At 54.6% G+C, this 20,985-nt stretch overlaps 2 protein-coding genes across 6 annotated transcripts; both read left to right on the plus strand.

Annotated features, from left to right (window-relative positions):
* The first annotated feature begins 562 nt into the window (after nucleotides 1-562).
* RBM14 (RNA binding motif protein 14) lies at nucleotides 563-15,017 on the plus strand. 5 transcript variants are annotated; one of them, XM_072639221.1, is made up of 3 exons: nucleotides 574-1,356; nucleotides 6,128-6,238; nucleotides 14,884-14,984. In XM_072639221.1, exons 1-3 carry the CDS (start codon nucleotides 1,020-1,022, stop codon nucleotides 14,901-14,903), a joined length of 468 nt encoding a protein of 155 aa, XP_072495322.1. In that variant the 5' UTR covers nucleotides 574-1,019; the 3' UTR covers nucleotides 14,904-14,984. The 5 variants fall into 5 exon arrangements, with proteins under 5 accessions (XP_072495323.1, XP_072495322.1, XP_072495321.1 ...); XM_072639220.1 differs by lacking the exon at nucleotides 14,884-14,984 and adding an exon at nucleotides 8,469-8,628 and having other exon boundaries at nucleotides 575-1,356; XM_072639218.1 differs by lacking the exon at nucleotides 14,884-14,984 and adding an exon at nucleotides 8,469-9,300 and having other exon boundaries at nucleotides 587-1,356; nucleotides 6,128-7,610.
* LOC140524604 (RNA-binding protein 4B-like) lies at nucleotides 14,937-20,843 on the plus strand. Its single transcript, XM_072639224.1, is given in 5 exon segments — nucleotides 14,937-15,071; nucleotides 15,307-15,729; nucleotides 18,135-18,421; nucleotides 18,423-18,825; nucleotides 20,419-20,843. Coding segments are annotated over 4 exon segments (1,122 nt in total). The 5' UTR covers nucleotides 14,937-15,071; nucleotides 15,307-15,317; the 3' UTR covers nucleotides 20,439-20,843.
* Nucleotides 20,844-20,985: the final 142 nt, after the last annotated feature.

A 20,985-nucleotide genomic window follows, 5' to 3' on the forward strand; every position in this document is an offset into this window, starting at 1 on the left:
CACCGGCGATGTGCCAGCCTTTTTACAGCTGCGACCTCACTTGACCCCTACCACGGCCCTGGCTGGGTAAGGCGGGGGGGACAGTCCGGGCCACCCCGGGGTAAGTGCCCGAGGGCACACCTGAACTCAGGTCCCGCCCCCCCCCCAGGGCTCGGTGCCCAGGGCGCCCCCTGGCGGCTGCACGAACGGCTAAGGGAGAAGGACCGGCACATTTAGCGGGTGATTTTCCACGGCAGAGCCCGGTGCCACGCGGTGCGGAGGCGCAGGCCCTGGGTTCGAATTCGGGCCGGGCCAGGGAGGGGGCGCAGGGTTCCAGGCTCCGAGCTGGGCGTGGAACGCCGAGGCCGTTGGGGGCGGCGGCACCGGAACGCCGAGGGCCAGGGAGCCGAGGAGCGTGGGAGGCCCAGCGGGAAAGGTACGGGCCTGGCCGGGGGCCCTGGGGAAGCGCGGGAGGGCCGCGGGAGCGCGGGGGGGCGGGGCGGTGCCGGCGGAGCGGCCGCGCCCCACGGCGGGCCCCTCCCCCCGCTCCGAGCCCCGCCCCTCCCCTCCGCCCATGAAGCCGGGCCGCGCCCGGGGGCCGGCGGGGCGGGGCCCTTCGGCTGCGCTCGTCTTCCTCGCTCCCTCCCCCTCCTCCCCGCCCCGCCCTTCGCCCCCCAGCTCCGCTCTCGGCCGGCGTCCCCGGCGGAGGGGGAGGGGAGGAGGGAAGGGGAGGGGAGGTGGAGCGGGCGGCCGTTGGGCGCGCGCGCGCCGCCGCCGCCCCCCTCTCCGAACTCCCTCGCCTAGCGAGCGGGCTCCCCGGCCGCGGGGATTGGCCGCCCCCCGCGCGCCGCCCTTTCCGCCGCTCTCATTGGCCGGCGGTGGCGCGGAGCGCTGGCTGCGATTGGCTGGCGCGCTGCGCCTGCGCGGCGGGGTTCTCGTCCGCCCTCCATTCCAGGGGAGGACGGCCGTCAGGGCGGACGTCTCGCTCGTCGCTCAGGGAAAGGCGGGGGTCCGAGCTCTTGGCCTGGGGCGGCGGCGCCATGAAGATCTTTGTGGGGAACGTAGACGGGGCGGACACGACTCCGGAGGAGCTCGCGGCCCTCTTCTCGCGCTTCGGCACCGTCATGAGCTGCGCCGTCATGAAGCAGTTCGCTTTCGTGCACGTGCGCGAGGCCGCGGGCGCGCTGCGCGCCATCGAGGCCCTGCACGGCCACGAACTCCGGCCGGGGCGCGCCCTCGTGGTGGAGATGTCGCGTCCGCGGCCTCTCAACACTTGGAAAATTTTCGTGGGGAACGTGTCGGCCGCGTGCACGAGCCAGGAGCTGCGCAGCCTCTTCGAGCGCCACGGGCCCGTCATCGAGTGTGACGTGGTCAAAGGTAACGCGGGGGCGCGCCCGGGGGGAGCCGGGGCCAGGACCCGCGGGGGCGCGTGTCGGGGCCGCGCCCGTCGGCGTCGGCGGCGAGGACGCTTTAAGCCGGTGACCAGCGGGGGGACGGGGGTGCGTGTGCGCGGCGGGGGCACGCCTTCCCCTCCCCCTCTTCCGGGGGCGGGGTGGGGCGGTCGCCGAGCGGTCGGAAAGTGTGGGGAAGTGACGGGGACACGCCGGATCTGGAGGCGCGGGGGCCGGCCCCCTTGCCCCCTTTCCCTCCGCCCCCTTCGGACGTCGGTCAGAGGCGAGGGGTGAAAGGTCAGGGCTCTGGGCCCGCCCTCCCGCCGGTTCCATGCAGACGAATGCGCCGGAGCGGAAGGTAACGGGGCCCTGAAGTCTCTAAGGAGCCGGGCCTTCCCCGGAGCCCAGCTTTGCAGCCACGGACGTGCGGGGAGAGGAGGGGCCCCGTTCTGTTAACTGGGGCCTCGCTCCCGGGACGAGGTATGCGTGCTGTAAGTCACGGTTCAGTGCCTGGGGCCTTTGTTGCCCTTCACCTCCTTCCGTTAGAGAAGGCTGCCCCAATTAACTGGAGTGTTTTGCTTTTCCAGTCATCTGCTTGGGGTGACTTAAAGCTCAGTTATATTCTCTCCTATACAGCCGATGTTCTTTTTTTTCTAAGTACGTATTTATTTTTCAATTTATGTAGTGTTTTGTCTTTCCATCATATGTAAAAGCAGTTTTTAACATTTGTTTTTAAGACTTCGAGTCCCAAATTCTCTCCCTCCCTCCACACCCCCCTCATTGCGAAGGCAAGCAATTCAATATAGGTTATTCGTGTGTAGTCATGCAAAATATAGCCGTAATAGTCATTGTTGTGAAAGAAAACATAGACCCAAAAAAGCCTTAGGGGAAATTAAAAAAAGAAACATGCTTCGGTCTGTATTCAGACACCACCAATTCTTTCTCTGGGGATGAATGACATTTTTTATTATAAGCTTTCAGAGATGTCTTGGATCATTGTATGGCATAGCAGATATTCTTGTATAATTTAGGCAGCCCCATTTGGTACTTTGTTTTAGGCTGGACAGTTTGTCCAGAGTTACGTCATCTTTGGCAGGAATTGTGTAGTTCAGCATCTTTTCTAGATGGGGTCAGGTTAGCTTCTCATGATCATGTGCAGAAGTCGCAATAATTTTCTTGGATCTCAGAAGAGAGGGAGGTGGGATGTATTGGGACTCAGAAAAGGGGAATTTTAGGGAGAGAAACCCTCTATGTGATTTCTGGATCTGCTGATTTGGTTCAGGAAGATTCCTCCTTGGTGGATCTAGAGCAGATTTCATTTGGCCCTCTGCTTCTGAGGAGGAAATAGCCTTCTCATCCTACATTAATATTGCGTTCTGTTTTCCTCAATTCAGGTTATGGAAGTCCAGGAATATCCGGATGCAGGCTCTTCTGCCAGGGGTTCTGGGGCAGGCCATGGGGTTTACAGTTTGCTTTTGTTCTGAGGGAAGGACTTGAAGGAAGTGGGGAATCTGACTGTGGCTACTGTTGGTTTTTAATTGATGTCAGAACTGCTGCTTCTGCAGAGTAGGCTCTGAGTGGGACTGAGAAATCTGAGTCTGTGAGATTAGAATCGCTGTGGAATTCACAGGATCAAGGAGTCTTCTTTGCTCAGTGCTTTCCCAGAAGCCAGGTAGCAGAGGGAATAGAACTGCATCATTCACTACTGCTTGCTTAGGCTGAAAAGAAGTGGGGGGCTGGGAGGCACCTACAAGCAGAAGTGTGTTGATTTCCATGTGAGATATTTATTCGTAGTAGGGACTCTTATTGATAAGTTGTTTGATTTAATCAAGAGAGATAATATTGGAGACAGGAGGAAGAATCCTCTTCCGTGACTCTGTGGAATCCTTTTTTCTTTGGCTAAGAACAGAAGTTTGGACGGAATGTGGGAAGGGAGGAGGCAACGTAGAAGACGGCTAGGAAAGAGGGAATGGTTTTTCATCATCTCCTACTACATTGACCCTCATCTTTACAACTTAAAAACCAAAGACCTGCCATTTTGGGGGGAGTGGTCCTTCTTTAGTGCAGCCTGTGGCCTGCGTGCAGGAAGAAGGAGGAAGTAGCTTGGTGACCATCTATGACTCAGTATACTCCAGGGGCAGTTTAGGCTGCCCAGAGAAGTGGGGAACTTGAATTGGCCTCTATCATCAAGACCCGTCATCGGTCTTTGAGAAGTGTAGGAGGATTCTGAGGAGATATTACTACCACCTTACACTTAGGACCCACTGAAGAATGATAGTCATTGTGCCTTAGTAGCAGAGGGAATTGTGCAGTGATACTGGGAAGTCAGGATTGCTTATTTTCCCTAAGCAAAATGAGTTTTCGAAAGTTGTCCGTATCCCATCTAATTTGGAGGGACAGCTGGGGCTCTTAGTGATCCTTGAATTTTCAGGTTTTTTTCTTACTGTGTTGGAGGAACTAGGATGTGGCCTTTTCTGCTGGCCCCAGGCCCTTCCTTTAGAGTGGCTTTCTTTCTTGAGACTAGTCAGGCCTGTAGCTCCCTGGGCCAGCCAGGCAGATGCTTTTTATCTGCTTCTCAGGAGCCCCGTGTTGATGGGATTTGATTGTAATCCGGTGATTTTTTTTGTCCAGTTGATTTTAACGTGGTATTTTATGTGGATTTCAAGGTAGTTTGCAACCTGACTCTTAATTTTTTTTTTTTATTAGTGGACAAAGTTGGACTGTAATTAGGGGACCTGGGCTTAAATCTCCCTAGTGCTTACTGGTTGCTTTTGGCCGATTGCACCCACTTCAGGCCTGATAAGATAAGAGGTTCCCTGGTGATTCTCATTTGGGCTTTATTTCTCTCTACTCCAGGACAATTGGCTTGCTTTCCTCTAGGATTCTCTCCCCACCTTTTCGCTGCCCCTCTTCTGCTTTCTGATGCCTCACCTTTCCTTAGGCCAACTTGGAGTGCCTTCCTCCTTCCTCTCCCATATGTGTGAGGTATTTCTCTCCTCGGGGAGAGGAGAGCTTGTGTTTTATCTGGTTAAATGGTAAGGACCACTGGGTCTGGCTGTGGGGTGTGAAGGCAGAGGTTTGTTTCCCTTGATTTTATTATTCTGTTGGGTTCTAAGATTGAAAGTACAAGGCCTCTGCCTCTTTGCTGAGAGTTCATATCTGGAGGGAATTCTCCTGAACGAGCATGGGGGAGCTTGTACATGCAGTATAACATGGCACTTTTCAAAATGTTTAAGTATTCCTTAGCTCAAGGCAGGTTAGACAGATGGGGCAAGGTCAGGAGACTTTCTCAAGGTCACTGGTGGTGCTCCTGAAGCCTACTCATCCTCCTAGTCTCCAATGCCATTTTGGTTATTCCATGTAGGCGTTTCCTTGTGAGTTGCATTTGAGTTTTGATGGTCTTGTGTTTGTTTGGAGCAGAAAATTCCATTGTATTTGTGCACTGATAAAGTTCCACATTATGATCAGCTTAGTAGTGAGAAGTAGGTACCTTGCCTCTGTTCCTGATATAGGGGACAGTGAGCAGGCTTAATTCCTGTATCTTCCCAGAAACAGATTGGGCTGTCGGGATTTCTCTGATTGCTTTCCATCTAGCCTACTACTTTCCCCATACCCTCTTCCTCTGGTCCCTAGTGCTTGTGGGGTCAGATTCAGTGTTGGAAAGTGGTCTGATGTCATCTCTCCAGTGACCAATGGCGTGGTCCTGAGTGCCCCAGATGAGGGGAAAGAGCATTAAGTGCTTTGAGGACTTTCATGGTTTCAGCCACAATGATTGGGACTTGTCGGATCAGAAGTCTCCTGTAGATCAGTCTTCATTGTCACAGAGGCTTAATGTGGGGACTGGTTTATCTTGGTGTTGGGAACAGGAAGTGGCAAAAGCAGGCATGAGCCTGGAGTAGAGGGATGCTTGGACTTTTATGTCCTACACTTTCTCCATCTCCTTTGGTATGCTTACTATGTGACCCTCCCCTCCTCATGTCTTAGCCTGTGGGAGCAAGTGAGAGGTTTTGGTCTGGGGTGTGCTGTCCGAGGTTTCTGAGACCTCACTAGTCAGAGCAGAAAAACGCTGGGATTGGATACAGGACCCTTGGATTTAAGTCTAGCTCTACCCCTCATTTGTTGTCTAACCACAGGAAAGTCTGGGCCTCATTTTCATAATCTATAAAATAGAGACAGTGATCCATGACTGCCTCCCTCAATAGGCTGTTGTGGGTGTTTTTGTAAAGTGCCTTACAGATGGGAGAAATTCTTGGTCACAGTCAGGTCATTCCTGGAATTGCTGGTTGCTGGCTACCCCTGTCCAGTAAACCTTGGTTTGAACTGGTGCCCTTGCTCTAATTAGGCTCAGTGCCCCCCAGGGTAAAATAAGTGATTCTCAGGGTTTGGAAACTGATGCCTGGGTATAAACTCAGGTGAGTGGCAGCTGTAAGAAGTCTTGAGTCTGGAGCTTGTTGGGTGTGATTTATTTAAAGATCCCATCTCTCCTTTGGTCTGATCTGACAGTTTAGGAAACTTTTTTATTCACAATTTTGCTGGAATTCCTTTTAGTAGAGTTTCTCTCCCTGCCCTGAGGCCATTGGCAACCTTCTGGCCTGGGCACTCTTCTGAGTCCAGGAGAAAAGCTTTGGAAGCATATGGAAGTAACTGGCAGCAACCATTGTCATTGGGAGCGTGGGTGTGTGTGGGCGTGTGTGCATGTGTCCCCAGTTTGGGGCTTACCCCCTAACCGCTAACCCCTCTGTCTGCTGCTTTATCAGACTATGCATTTGTTCACATGGAAAAGGAAGCAGACGCCAAAGCCGCCATCGAGCAGCTCAACGGCAAGGAGGTGAAGGGCAAGCGCATCAACGTGGAGCTTTCCATCAAAGGTCAGAAGAAGGGGCCAGCGGGCCTGGCGGCCCCTGGGGAAAAGGCCAAGAAGCCAGGGGCTGGCGACACTGCATTCCCCGGGACTGGTGGCTTCTCTGCCACCTTTGATTATCAGCAGGCCTTCAGCAACAGCACTACGGGCTTCGATGGGCGGCCCCGGCAGCCCTCCCCTCCTTTCTATGGCCGTGACCGCAGTCCCCTGCGCCGCTCGCCCCCCCGAGCTTCTTATGTGACCCCACTGACCGCCCAGCCAGCTACTTACCGAGCCCAGCCTTCAGTTTCCCTGGGGGCGGCCTATAGAGCCCAACCCTCTGCTTCCTTGGGTGTTGCCTATCGGACCCAGCCCATGACAGCCCAGGCAGCCTCCTACCGGGCACAGCCTTCAGTGTCCCTGGGAGCCCCCTACCGGGCCCAGCTGGCCAGCCCTGGCTCTCAGCCTGGGGGAGCTTCCTCACTTGGTCCCTATGGAGGTGCCCAGCCCTCAGCCTCGGCCCTTACTTCCTATGGGGCCCAATCAGCTGCAGCCTCTTCTCTCACCTCCTATGGTGCACAGGCCTCCTCCCTTGCCTCATATGGTAATCAACCAGCTTCCTATGGGGTGCGGGCTGCTGCCTCCTCTTACAATGCCCAGTCGGCTGCTTCCTCCCTGACCTCTTATGGGGCTCAGGCAGCTTCCTATGGGGCCCAGCCTGCAGCATCCTCACTTGCCTATGGGGCCCAGGCAGCCTCCTATAACACCCAGCCTACCGCGGCCTCCTATAATGCTCAGCCCACAGCAGCCTCTTACAACGCCCAGTCTGGCCCATATGCAGCCCAGCCAGCTGCTTCCTATTCTGCCCAGCCTGCTGCCTACGTGGCTCAGCCGGCTACAGCTGCAGCCTATGCCGCCCAGCCAGCCGCCTATGCAGCACAGGCTGCCGGCCCCCTTGCAGGCTCCTATGGCGCCCAGCCAGTCGTCACAGCGCAGCTGAATGCATATGGAGCTCAGGCCACCATGGGCCTCTCTGGCTCCTATGGGGCTCAGTCAGCTGCAGCTACCGGCTCTTACGGGGCGGCAGCTGCTTATGGCGCTCAGCCCACCGCAGCAGCCCTGGCTGCTCCCTACCGCACTCAGTCGTCGGCCCCGTTGGGTTCTTCCTATGCTGCCCAACAGCAGCCTCCCCAGCCTGCTGCTGCTTCCTACCGGGGCCAGCCAGGTGCCACCTATGAGGGGGCAGGTCAGCCGTCCGCAGCCTACTTGTCCCTGTCCCAGGGGGCTGTTGCCAACGCCGCTACCAGCACCCCGCCGCCCTATGAACGTACCCGCCTCTCCCCACCCCGAGACAGCTACGACGATCCCTACAAAAAGGCCGCCTCCATCATGTCGAAAAGGTACTGTATGCCCCCAGGCTCTGCCCCATGGCTGGGGCCTTGGGCTCGGGGCTAAGGTTAGGATGGGAGGGAAGCTAGAGTCCAAGACCCTCACTCTCTCCCCTCACCCTGGTGCTCCATGGGATGCCTTGAGGCCAAGTGGTAGGTCTTTTTGCAGCCTCTGATTTTAGATGCGGTTTTAGACAGGAACCATACGTGGCTTGATTTAGAGCCAGCCACTTAAGGCTGTGAGAGGAGGCGCCTGTCTGGGTCAGCCCATGTGCCACTGCATACCTTGTTGGTGAATGGGTCCCTGATCTTTCCTACCATCTTGAACGTCCCCTAGTGTGTGACATGGGTGTCCTGGCTGTGATAGCTGTGGCTTTGGAGATGGGGAAGTTGAGGGCACATAGATCTGAATTAGTACCCTGGTGGTCAGTACTGCGCCTGCTCTGGGGGACGTTGGGCATCTTGCTGACATTCGCCGTTCCAAAGCAGCCAAACTTGGCTCTCCGGCCTGGACCTTTCACTGTGGGGTCTCCACCCGGGTGTTTTTTGTGATGAAGTAATGAATGGTGGCCAGATAGCATCTTGGGCCTAGACCCTAAGGGAAGGTGTCAGTTAAAGGCTTGGTTCTCCTCCCCACCCCCTACCCTGAAGTTTATCCCAGATTGGATTTTTCTTACCCTGCTATCAGCATCCCTGGGGGGTGGAAAGCACTCACATAAGACCCCTTTGTTGGAGACTTGCCTGGCTAGTCTAGCCCCTGTTTGTTCATGGTCAGTCTCCTGATGCCATTGGCATCTCCCTCCCTACCCAGCTGGAGCTCCTTCCCTCGACAACTGTTTCATTCACCAACTGTCTTCTTCTCTCGACCAGGTATGGTTCCAACCGGCGCTTAGCCGAGCTCTCTGATTACCGCCGTTTATCAGACTCGCAGCTTTCGTTCCGCCGCTCGCCGACAAAGTCCTCGCTGGATTACCGTCGCCTGCCCGATGCCCATTCCGATTATGCTCGCTATTCGGGCTCCTATAGCGAGTACCTGCGGGCAGCGCAGATGCACTCTGGCTACCAGCGCCGCCTGTAGGGCTGTCCTGCGGGTGGGTGGGAGCAGAGTGAGGAAGAGGTGGGGGGTGTATGGGGGCCCGTTCGTTAAGAGCGAGTTTGATTCCCCTTTCTCCAGTGTGGTTCTGCCCCAGGCAGCCGAGTCTTTGTAGTGTTGCGGCAGTAACCTTTTCTTTTGTTCCTCCGCCTCAGCAGTAAGTCTTGCCTTTGGCTCCAGACGGTCGGCTCCCCCTCCCAATTCCTGTTCCCTACCCCAACCTTCCACCTTTACCGAGCAGGAATTTCTCTTTACGTTTTTATCTTTTTCCTGAACTCCCTTGGATTTTTGTGCGCGGTGTTTGAGGTCGTCTGGACAGGAAGCAGCCCACGGCTGTGGTCAGCGGTGTCTTTTTTCTTTTGAGAGATGAGGAAGGCTGGGGACAGATTGGCCCCTTTGTCCCCTGTGCTCCCTTGACCCCATCCCTGCCCGCACGCCGCTTTGAAGGTGGGGTTCCTGGTGACTGTTAACAGAGCTGATGTTGCGCAGCACACACCCCGGCCCCTCCTTCCCATCTTCCCCAAGTAGGGGGTGTTAGAAACCTCATTTTTTTCTTTCCCCTTTTGTATGGACTATGAATAAAACTTGGGGCAATTTGCAGTTTGGAAACCTGGTTGTCATTGTCTTGATTGAACTCAGTATCACCGAGGAGCCAGTGGTGACATCCAGAAAGATGTGGCAGCTAAAGTGAAGGAAATCCAGGGGGGCACAATCATTAGGCTGTAGGGCAAAGGGGGCTGTGGTTAGTCACCTGTTATTTCTATAGGAAGGTCACTAGGAGGTGATCGACCTCCTTGGCACTCATGGCTTCATGGCATCTGTCCATGGGGTGACAGGAAAATGACCTGTGTTTTGGGGTGGATGGGAAGGAGAAGGGATGGCATGGGGGCAGCTGGCCTGGGCACCTTGCTTGCTTCAGTGGAGGTTCCTTGCTCCATTCTGCCACTGCCGTCACCTGTGCCTGCCTCCTAATTTTTCTGGGGCTCTGGAGTAGCCTTGTAGTGGCCTCTGGGCTTGATGTAGGTTTGGTAAGTGGGAAGCAGCAAGGACTGGAGAGCTACCGCTTTTTTTTCTAGCCTTGGAACCCAGGAAAAGGAGGCATTGTGATCTCAGGGAGAAGGAGGCCTCGGGACTTTGAGATTGGAGTCTGGCCAGGAGAAAACTTGAGCCAGATTTCCATTGCACCTAGCAGGGTGGAGAGGCCTTGTTGCAGTGGTGTGTATTTGGGGACTCTGTCTCCCCCAGCAGACAGTGTGCTGGGATGACCCGTGGAGGCGGGAGCAGTCAGTGCTTGATCTTCTCTAGCTCAGGGGCAAGCTCTTCTATTGAGCTCTCGGGGCAGCGCAGGGCTGCCCAGGAACATCCAGGCTAGCATGCACTCCAGGACATTCTGGGCTTGATTCTCTTTTCCTGCTTGTTTGTACTCTGTTTTTGCTTTATTCTTTGGAAGGGACCTGGGGATGAGTGAGGTGGGGCGGGACAAGAGAACTCATTCACTGAGCTTATTTGTAAGTCTTCATAGAGGGCTCAGGCTCTCAGTGGGTCTGGTGGGTTGTGGATTTTATTTTTATACACTGGAACATTGGAGGGTTGGGTGTAGTTCTAGGATTGCAACAACATTTCTTTCTTGTCACTCAGATTTCCTGTCTTCTCTCTTTTCTCCCCTGGTGGGGGGAGGGGGCAGTGTCTTCATTGACTGTCCTCATTGCAGCTCAGGGCAAATAATTACCTGGAACCACCTAGAGCCTGGATGAGCACCCTAACCAGGCTCCAGCTCCCAGGATCCCTCAGCTCTTCGAGTTCCTTCTTGGATAAGAGGGCCAAGCCACAAGCAGGTCTGCTGCTAGCCCTCTTCCCACCCTGGCCTTTGTCCCTATCTCTTTCCCTCCCAGGAGAGTCGGTGGCTGGGCAGGCGGACCATTTTCTGTCACCTCTCTTGTTTCTGTTGTGTCTTTCTGACTTTGAGGGTCCCATCTCCTTGGAAGAGGTTGGAGGGAATTGGCAGCTTGGGGGTTGGGGACAGGTATGGTCGGGTGTTGGGAGGAGCCCACAACCACATACACTTTGTGTTTGGGGTGGGGGGGAGTAGAACCAGATGGAAGTGCTCCGATAGGCTCCCTACTGGCCATCCCTGTATGGTATTTGTTCACGCCTTGTGCTTCTTGCTAAGTCCTTGGTGCTTCCTTGGGATGATGACCAGGTTTGGGGGAAAATGAGGAAATGGGCTGCAGCATAGCCTCTGATCCAGGCTTCCTTAGACCACTTTGCTTTTTTGTCTCTGTTGATGGGACTTCATAGCATGTTATTTTTTTACAGGCATCTTTTTAGATGACAACTACCCCAAAGGCACCAGCCAACCCAATTTTGGGCCTGTAGGCTTTGGATTTAGAGGCCCAGGGGTTTAAAAGGAGGGGACTTCAGGAGCCACAGACAAAATGGTAGGGATTTGGGTGGTCACACACTTCTGTTACTCTGCAGTTGAGAGGCACTTAAGTGTTTAACTGAGAACCTGCTTTGGATCCAAGCAGGTGCTTTGACACTGGGCTCTGATTTGAGGCAGTCTCTGCGTGCAACCTTGGTGGACCAAGCATCCTCATAGGTGCTGGTCAACAGTTCCACCAACCTGTCTGAAGAGCCTCCTGTGTATAAAGAACTCCGCTGTGGTGGGAGAGATGGGAAGTATCCAAGGCACAGGCCTGCCCCTTAGGTTACAGTTGCCGTTTTAGTTGGTGAGATGATTATAGAGTCCCTAGGCCATTTAAATTATGACAAGAGAGGGGAGTCTTTCAGTGGGAGAATGGGGGGGGACTTCCTTCACCTTGCACTTTTAAAGAGTACACTGGCTTGCTCTAACAAGGAAGGGACACACAGGATGGTGAGCTGACATATAGCAGTGTGAGCTCTCAGATAATGAGACTGGAAATAGCCTCTGTAATTCTTGTCCACAGCCAATTCCTGGGGACTCTGGTGTTGAGGAGGAAATTAGCTATGTCCTTTCGCTGGGTCCCTTTCCTCCTTCTGTGATGGGGTAAATCTAGATCAGGAGTTCCTAACTTTCTTGTGTCCTTGACCCATTGGATTGTCAGTTTGGTGAAGCCTGTGGATCTTTCAGAGTGATGTTACTTTTGAATGCCCAATTATATCAAAATAAAGATGTCATTCTTCCCCCCATCCAAATTCATGGATGCTCTGAAGTTACCCATGGAAGTGAACCCCAGATTAAAAAATGCTGGTCAAGATCTCTCAGGTCCGTCTTGGTTCTGAATATTCTTCGATCTGACCCAGAGTTGAGTCAGTTCTCTTAGGGGTGATGAATGAGCCAGGGGAAGGGGCTGGCTAGAAAATGAATGTTCTGAGACCACCAAGTGGTGGGGAAAAGATTTCTTTCTGAGTAGGGGGGCTTGGGGTAGGGAGTTAAGAGAGTATGATACAAAATTACCTAGGAAGTTTACAAAACCTTTGCACAACAGTTGGAAGGGAATTGCTTGGCGGGGGGAGTGATTTGTCCAAAGGCAAACAAATTTTAAAAGTGGAACACCACGTGACACCTCTGGGCTCTAAATTCAGTGGCTTTGCTGGCCCACTTAGCTGGGCCCTGGGACACCTGATGCTTTCGTGACTTGGCCAGAAATGGAGGTTTAGTGACCTCTTTACAACCCCCCATAAAAATCCTGGTTTGGGTTCTCTTCTAGGGAATGGCTTGTGTCTGTTCTAGATGGTCCCTGGGCCCAGAGTGATTTATTCATTAACCACCCAAATGACAACCCCTAAGGAGTCTAAACTGCTCCAGCTTCTTCCTTACTTCCCAGGAATAGGATGGTCATAGCTTTTGCTTGGGTTTGATCTGAGGTTCCCTGGGTTAGCACTTTGGTGTGGTGACCTTTCCTACAGCTCCATCCTGGCATTACGATGGGAAAACAGGAGACTTGACCACCCATTCTGGAGGGAGGTTTTCCTGGCCAGGCTGAAGAGGCTAAAATTAGAACTGGTCACCAAGGCCTGGGTCTGGGAACTTGTTCACTATTTTGACGACTGTATTTCAACCGAGTTGGTCTCCTTTTCTGTCCTATGCATTTTATGCTTTTCACAACATTCTGAGAAAGGGGTCCAAGGCTTCACTAGCCCCAGAGGATACACACGGACCCCTGGACTAATCCAATCTCATCATTTTACAGAAGAGGAAAACAAGGTTCAAAGACAGCAAGTGTCCCCTTATCCAGGGTCACACAGATCCTCCTATCTGGCCCTGCAGTTGCAGCAGCCACGAGTGAGCATGTTCTCAAAGCCAGGCTGACGAAATTGTGCTGTATCTCCTTTGGGCTGATGGCTGTCCTGCAGGTGTGATTGGGACAATCTAGAAGGGACTCCAGCTTCATTTAGTCCTTGGGTGGGCTGTTTGCCCGATTAGGGGCGATTTGATTTAAGTCATGTGGGACTCAGAGACATCTGACCTGTCATTCTTCAACACTGATGCCAGGATTTCAGTCGGTTAAAAACCATTAAAATCCAGCTTCTCCCCCACCCCCCCAAAAAAAATCATTTCCAAAACAGCATTATCTAAACTGTAATACAAAGCTGACCACTGTCACCGTGGCTGAACTGCTTCATTGCCTTGGACCGTAGGATTCCGTGCCCTGTATATATTGGGGTCCAAGCAAACGGCTTTCTTCCAGTTCTGGTATTACATATTCAAAGTCTCCTCCTTCCTGTTCTAAGGTCTCTTCTTTCCCTTCCGCAGTTTGGACATTCTGTGAACATTGCCAGTTCTGACCTGCTGAAAGTTCTTTCCAGGCCATCCAGAGCCTGTGACGTAGGTGATGCAGAAATGGCCATCCCGGTGTGGGCAGAGCCAGTTTCTTTGCACACTAGCTGGTTTCCATCCTCCCGGTAGGGAGCCAGCCTTACTTTACTGCTTTGCACACAGCAGGTGCTTAATAAATGTTGGTGTGAATTTAAAGTTTGGAAAGGAAGTTAAGGGTGTGTGAGAGAGAGAGAGGAGAGAATTTCACCACATGGATTGCCTGGGCCTGGTGGGGTGCTTTTAACCCCACCTTGATTCAGAGGAGGCTGCTGTCAGAATTCTTAAATTCTGCCCACTTTCTGCACCAAGCCCACTTTGTGTCTTTGCTCGTTGTCTGAGCTGCATTGTGCCTCCTATGTATAAATGTCACGTTTGGTTCTCCTGATATCCCCATTTTACACTGGAGGACCCTGAGTCAAAGGTTAAGGGGCTTCTCTAGGACCGTCCCCTCCCAAGATCCAGACCCCACCTCCCATCGGATGGGCCAGAGTTTCTCCCTTAGGGCGCTGAGCTGTGCAGGTCTCCCTCCTTTTTCCCCCCTCTGCTTCTTCCGAGGTGTTGGCTGCTCCCTCTTGTGCTTTAAGCCCTGTATGGATGTCTTGCCTTAAGTGTCTCCGAGTGCTTTTGTGAAGCTTTTTCCAGCGCTATCTAGGCCGAGATTGTGCCCGGACCGAAGGTGGACTAGCCCAAGGAGCTGCAGGATGATGCCAGCCCGGGAGGATGGAGACGCCCGCCCGCCCACCCTTTAATTTGGGGATTTTAGACCCGGGTCCGCAGCCCGCGAGGCCGGTGGGGGGCGGGGGGTGGGGGGCTTAGCCGTGTTGATGCTGTGTCGAGCTCGATCTAGTCTGGAGAAAAATAAAAATGGAACCGGAAAACTTGGTGCCTTGCACGTTTTCTTGGGAGGGGTCTCCTTTCCTCTTCTCCCATCTTTCTTGGGAGGGGGCGGCTCTTTCTCCCAGAACTCCCAGCTAAGTCCAAAGGTTGCACGCACCGTGCGGGGGAGGGGGACGTGACCCCCGGTACGAAGGGGGCAAACCGAGACCAAGTTACCGCTACGAGTCACCCACGTGTCCCGAGTCTGCCCGGCCGTCTTGGTTGCGGAGCTCCGAGTTCAGCGGGCGGCGGGGCCCCGGCACGGCTAGGGCAGAAAGCTCTCGGAGAGAGCGGAGCTGCAGGGTGGGGGAAGGGGCGGGGCGGGGGGGGGGGGGCGAGAGAGGGACCCCAGGCGCAGGCCCCGCTTCCCCTCCCACCTGCCTTTGCGTTGCCCGTTTGGCCACGCCCCGGCTCCGCTTTACCCAACCAGCTTGCAGCGGCTGCGTCTAGGTCGTGCTCATTGGCCCTCAGCGAGCCCGCAGCTTCACTGACGTCTCCTTTTCCCTGCCCCCTAGGTGACGGACGTGTTTCGTAACCAACGGGGAGGAGGGCCCACCTGGAACGCCGGCCTCCCGCTCGGCGGCGGGACCAATCGGGCGGCAGGCTGAGCCCCCAGTCTTCGCCCGGAGTCGCCGCTGCGGCCGTCGCCATTTTAGCGTTTTGTCAGAGGCGCGAGGAGGAGGCTGCGCCGCGTCCCGTGCGGGTGAGCCGCGAGCGCTGTCTCCGAGCCCCGGGCCCCAGCGGACGCCCCAGGCCCCTGTCCGGAGCGGGCGCGGCGCGGCGCGCGGCCCCCGGAGTCCCGGTGCCCCCCGCCCCCGCCCCGGCCCCTGCCCCCGCGGGTCCCCAGGGCCCCGGCCCCGCCCCCCACCCCCTCCCCGAGGGTTCCTGGGCTTTGTCCCCGCCCGCCCCGGACGCGGTGCCAGCCTGGTGTCTTGCAGGCCCCGTCGAGATGGTGAAGCTGTTCATCGGCAACCTGCCCCGCGAGGCCACGGAGCAGGAGATCCGCGCCCTGTTCGAGCAGTACGGGAAGGTGCTCGAGTGCGACATCATCAAGAACTACGGCTTCGTGCACATCGAGGACAAGACGGCGGCCGAGGACGCCATCCGCAACCTGCACCACTACAAGCTGCACGGCGTCAACATCAACGTGGAGGCCAGCAAGAACAAGAGCAAGGCCTCCACCAAGCTGCACGTGGGCAACATCAGCCCCACGTGCACCAACCTGGAGCTGCGCGCCAAGTTCGAGGAGTACGGGCCGGTGATCGAGTGCGACATCGTCAAGGACTACGCCTTCGTGCACATGGAGCGCGCCGAGGACGCCGTGGAGGCCATCCGCGGGCTGGACAACACCGAGTTCCAAGGTGAGCCCGCGCCCGCCCGGCCCCCTGGGGTGCGCCGCCCGCCCGGCCGGCCCCCTGCGGTGCGCTGTTGTGAGCCCCGGGGCCCCAACACCTTCCCCCGGGGCCGTGCTCAGGGCCTTGAGAGGCGGGGCTCTCTGGCTGAGCTTGTTTTGTTTCCCCTTTTAATTGGCACGTTGAGAATTACTTTGTCAACAACTCTTAACGAGCAGTCTGCCCTGCGGAGTTTGTCTTACAGGGTGAGACTTTGAGGAATGCTGCTTCTGCCCCTTCTGTGGGTGGGAGAAAACAGGCTCCTGCAGCTGGGCTGGGAAGGGGAAGGATCCCTCAGGACAGTGTTTGCCGAAGGCGCTTCCTGCTCCCCAAGTTTCTCAGCGTTGGGGAAGCAGTGGTCTCGTAGCTTTTGCCTGGTTCGTATTTTCCAAATGGAGGTTTGCCCTTTAAAGTGAGAGGTTATCTTTTCTTGCCCCCTGAGCCCCGCTGAACCCTGGGTTCAGGACGTTTCGTTTTTAAAAAGTTTCCCCAGCTCTTCTCTGCCTTCAGAACGGCTGGAGCGAAGGGAAGGCGGTCCCACTGTCTGCTCTTTTGGCTCCCTCTGGCTCTTGGGCGCTCTGTGCCCAGAGTGGCCCCAGGCCAAGATGCCAAAGACTGGCAGGCGGCACTCCAGGGAGCCCCTGCGCACAGCTAGTGCTTCAGCCTGTGGCTGCCTCTGGGCCTTCTCCCCGGGCACACGCCCCGATTTTCTGTTTACCTCACAGATTTGTTTGCATTTTGTCAGAGAAAAACCCTTATCTTCGCAGCCCTGACTTTGGCGTCTCTTGGCTGTTAGTTGGTTTTTCATTGACTGCCCCCTTAGGAACCAGCAGACTCTTCCCCGAAGCTGTGGGTTCCAGGTTTGAGGATCACATGCTTGTGTGGTGGGTGGTGGTGAATAGAAAGTCTTGCTGACCTTGGATCCCCTTGGATTTTTGCGTATTAGAACACAGTCTAAGGGAGGATCTTCACTTCCAGAGAAGCCTGTTTTGAGTCTTTCCTGCTCTAGAACACCTCTTTTGTCTCTCTGACGGTAAAAAGTTCTGCGTTTCCTCTTGCTTTATTATTAGACCCTGGTCTGCATTGGTGTTCAGACATGTTCTTTTCCATTTCCAAGTTGTAACATTTCTTTCTTAAGCTTTTGTAGTTTCTCCACAAATGGTGTTTAGGCTCTCGGGTGGATGAGTTTCAGAGAAGCAAAGGTCATTATTACCAGGTTTCCCCCTGAGGTTTTTGATGATCAGTACTTTACCTCTCCTTGTTCTCCAGTGGCCAGTGGCCTCCCCCATCTCCTTCTCCATCTCCACTCCCCTTTTCTCTAACTTGATAGTGTTTTCCTCTGGGAAATCTTGGTTTTGTGAAGGGTCATGTTCTCTTTCTGCCTTTGGTACAGCTCCAAACTGAAGGTCACTAAAATCCAGTCACCTGCCCCTTGACACAGCAGACTGCTTATAACTCCTTGAAGTGGTGGACAAAAACTTGGGAAAGGAGAAAGGGAAGGCTCCAGCTAGAACCTTTCACAAAGAATAGTCTGTCACATAGCCCCAGGCTCAAGGAGGGAAAAGTGCTCTGGGCTCCTATGGGTCTCACCTAGAAAACTACCTCTGACAGATGCTCACTTTTTCTGTGGCATTTGAAGGTTGAGAGTTCTGTGAGAGTGAGGTTGCTGTCAGAGGCAGTGGTTGGCACACAGCTGCTAAACATCCCAGGTGGGCCTGGCACCCAGCTCTTCTGTTTGGAAGACTTGTGCTTTTGGTTGCCTCTTGCTAAAGGACATTTTGTTGGGCGTAGATAGACCTTGGGAAGCAGAGGGTGCTCAGCCATGGTGTTTGAAAAGGCATTTTGGCGTTAGGACCACTTGCCTTTCTGGCCTGATAGATGACTCTTAGGATTTAGAGCTCTTCCTCCAGCCTCTCACCATGGTGGTGGCAGTGGGTAGGGGTGTTGGCCTCTCTGCTGGATGTTGCTGCTCTGGGGGACGCTGGGCCCACTCCTTTGGGGAGCAGAGGAATCATGGGGGTGGACTGGGATGCTGGCAGCTGGCTTGCACAGGGGGTGCAGTGACAGGCAGATCACTCACCAAGGACTTGACGATTCTTTCTTAGGACAAGATTGGTTTTCCTTTCCTTGATAATGGCTGGTTAACCAGTTTAGTGGAGAGCCTTCTTAGCCAGAAACCCTGATGCTGGAGAGAGACCTGGCCTCTCAAGTGAGTTCCTTGTGCGGTGCCGTAGACGGTTAAGTGTCTTTCTGATGCTGAGCTTGGCCTGCTTCCGAGATGGCTTCCAGTAGCTCTTGCTGTGGTGGAGGAGTCTGGGGCCGGGCCAGGGCTGGGACTGACTTATAGCAACTCTTCTTTCATCTATCTTTTCAAGGCAAACGAATGCATGTGCAGCTGTCCACCAGCAGGCTCCGGACTGCCCCAGGGATGGGAGACCAGAGTGGCTGCTATCGGTGCGGGAAAGAGGGCCACTGGTCCAAAGAGTGTCCGGTGGATCGGACGGGCCGCATGGCAGACTTGACCGAGCAGTATAACGAGCAATATGGAGCCATTCGAGCGCCCTACGCCATGGGCTATGGGGAGTCCGTGTATTACAGTAATGCATATGGAGCGCTTGATGCCTACTACAAGCGATGTCGAGTCCGGTCTTACGAGGCGGTGGCGGCAGCGGCAGCGGCTTCTGCATACAACTATGCAGAGCAGACCCTGTCCCAGCTTCCACAAGTCCAGAACCCAGCCATGGCCAGTCATCTCACCTCCACCTCTGTCGACCCCTATGATAGACACCTGTTGCCGACCTCAGGAGCTGCTGCTGCCACTGCTGCTGCTGCTGCAGCTGCTGCAGCTGCTGTCACTGCAGCCTCCACCTCCTATTACGGACGGGACCGGAGCCCTCTGCGCCGTGCCCCCACAGTCCCAACTGTTGGAGAGGGCTACGGTTATGGCCATGAGAATGACCTGTCCCAGGCCTCGGCAGTTGCACGGAATTCTCTGTATGATGTCGCACGGTACGAGCGGGACCAGTATACGGACCGGGCGCGGTACTCAGCCTTTTAAAGCTCAAGGTGAGAGCAGTGCGATTCCCCCATTGGGTTTTTTTTTGTTACTCTGGCAGCCCCAGAGTCTAGGCTGCCATGTTGTTTTCCCAGACAGGAGTGGGGTTGCAGGTGAGGGTGGGGGAGGAGAGGGAGGGCAGAGATGAATTCTAGCTGTCTGTTGCCTATTCCTTGGTGCTGTTTCACGTCCCTGGCCTTTGTGGCAAATATCCTAGACCCTGCTGCTGTTGGCAGGGCAAAAGTTAATCTTCTTCCCTTTTGAACTGGAAAGAGAGCAAAGCATGGCAGTGCCCCTGAGCCTCCTGGCTTGGCTGCACATCTGCCGGCTTTCTCTTCTTGGGCTCTGCTTTGTAATGGGAAGTCCTGGGGGGAGCCATTGCAGTGTTTGGACAATGACTAACAATCCTGCCCACCTAGGTAACTTGCTGACGATAACCCCCAGGAGTGCCATCCCTTCAGACTCTACACAGGATTTGCCTCAGGGCAAGATCAAGCAGAGAATGCAGTGAGGGTCCCCTCTGTGTGGGAACAAGGCAGTCAGAAAAATTGTTCTAGTGAACAGTTTGGCCAGTTAGGCTGCGAGGTGGGACATTCCCTTCACCAGCTCAGCCTCATTCCCTCCCCCCATCGTAAGATCGTGGGGTCCTGCTCTGGGTGCTCCCAAAGTCTTGGCTTTAATAATTGACAGTGGCACTCAGACTTTTGGGGCACTCCGTGTTGCAGAGTCCCATCTTGTCTTTCAGTTTTATCATTATCGTCATTCTTTGCACACTTGTGATAGTTATTTGTCTTCTTCAAAGTCATTTGGTTTCATTCATTTAAGATTGCAGTTTGGATAATTCTTTTAGTTTTAATTTTGTATATGGTAAAACTCAGGATGTTGTAATCTCTTCCTCTGAGATCTGGCCCCCAAAGATGCTTTCAGGGCTCTTGGCTTTTTCTTCCACTCTGCTCTTTGGGCCCTACAGCCCCTCTGGCCCTCTCCTATTTCTCCACGGCTTTGGGACCCCAGACTCACCAAAACATCCTTGTTAGTTCCCTTTGTTCAAATCGACTCATTGCATTTTCTAGAACCTCATTTCCCCTAGACCCTCTGGTGTAGGGAAAAGAGAAAGCCCCAGGAATCAGACCCAGGCCCTGAGCTCCACCAGCGTCTTCTCCAGCAGATGTGTTCCCCCTTAGCAGCCAAGGTGCTTCCCCAGCAAAGGTCTTGGTGGTCATCCTTAATTCCTAAAGCTGCCATTACTTGAAGTCCTGACAGCCTGAATCCTGCTCTTGACCAGATCCTAGAGGTCTGCCGGCCAGGCTGCTCCCTCTCTCACTTTGTGGGCATCCTGGTGAACGTAGGGCTCCCTCTTTTACCGGCATCTGAAGCCGTTGGTTGTTGGTGTCTCCCCATCCCCTTGTCTGGGACCAGATTTTCTGAGCTTTCCATTGCTTTCTGGTTTTTAGGCCTTTCATCTTGTGGGAGGGTGAAGGCTGCCTGTGCAGTGCTTTGAGAGTGGGGGAGGCTTTGAAGGCCATCCCAGGAGGGCAGGGAGGAGATGCCTTTTCACAGCCGCTGAGCTTTTCTTTAAGCCCATGTATTGTGCTTTTTTTCAGGTGGGATGTGTGGGGGCTGAAGCCCGGGCTGCGGTTGTGCATGAGAATTCACCCTTCGTGGTCCCCCAACTTCGGGATGTTGTCACGGCTTTGTGCGTTGGGTCCCTGAGGAACCATGGACCTTAATTTAACCTTACTAAGTTGAGACTCTCCTCTGCTCACCCCGCCACCTCCCTCCCACCCTTTGTTGTTCAGTACCTTCCCACTCCTGTTCTGTCCTCCCAGTAGCCTTGGCTATGGCCAGAAACTGGCAGGGCTTGTGCTGTCTCCCCACTCATCTGCTTTCACTGGGTGTTGATTTGGGGGTCACCACAGTTGCAGGGGGACTTTGGCTCCTTCCCCGTTTTGCCCCAGTGGCTTGTGATGGGTAGACATGTAGAGTTGGTCACTTTTTTTTTCCAGTGAAATAAATGTTTTTGAATTTAGGGTGTGTCTGTTTTGAGAGAGTCCTTATCTTGTGGTGAGTTCTTGGGTCCTTTATCTTTCCGTGGAGGGGAAGTGGGAGGTGATTAATCTTGAATCATTTCTAGCCACTCAGCTGCCCTTGGTGAGCTTAAGAAGGGAGAC

This window comes from Notamacropus eugenii, chromosome 2, assembly GCF_028372415.1.
Source record: "Notamacropus eugenii isolate mMacEug1 chromosome 2, mMacEug1.pri_v2, whole genome shotgun sequence".
Classification (NCBI taxonomy): domain Eukaryota; kingdom Metazoa; phylum Chordata; class Mammalia; order Diprotodontia; family Macropodidae; genus Notamacropus; species Notamacropus eugenii.

Coding starts and splice junctions, on each gene's coding strand:
- RBM14 (XM_072639218.1), top strand. CDS start 1,020: ATGAAGATCTTTGTGGGGAACGTAGACGGGGCGGACACGACTCCGGAG. Junction 1,357..6,127: donor CGAGTGTGACGTGGTCAAAG/GTAACGCGGGGG, acceptor CTGCTTTATCAG/ACTATGCATTTGTTCACATG. Junction 7,611..8,468: donor GCCTCCATCATGTCGAAAAG/GTACTGTATGCC, acceptor TCTCTCGACCAG/GTATGGTTCCAACCGGCGCT.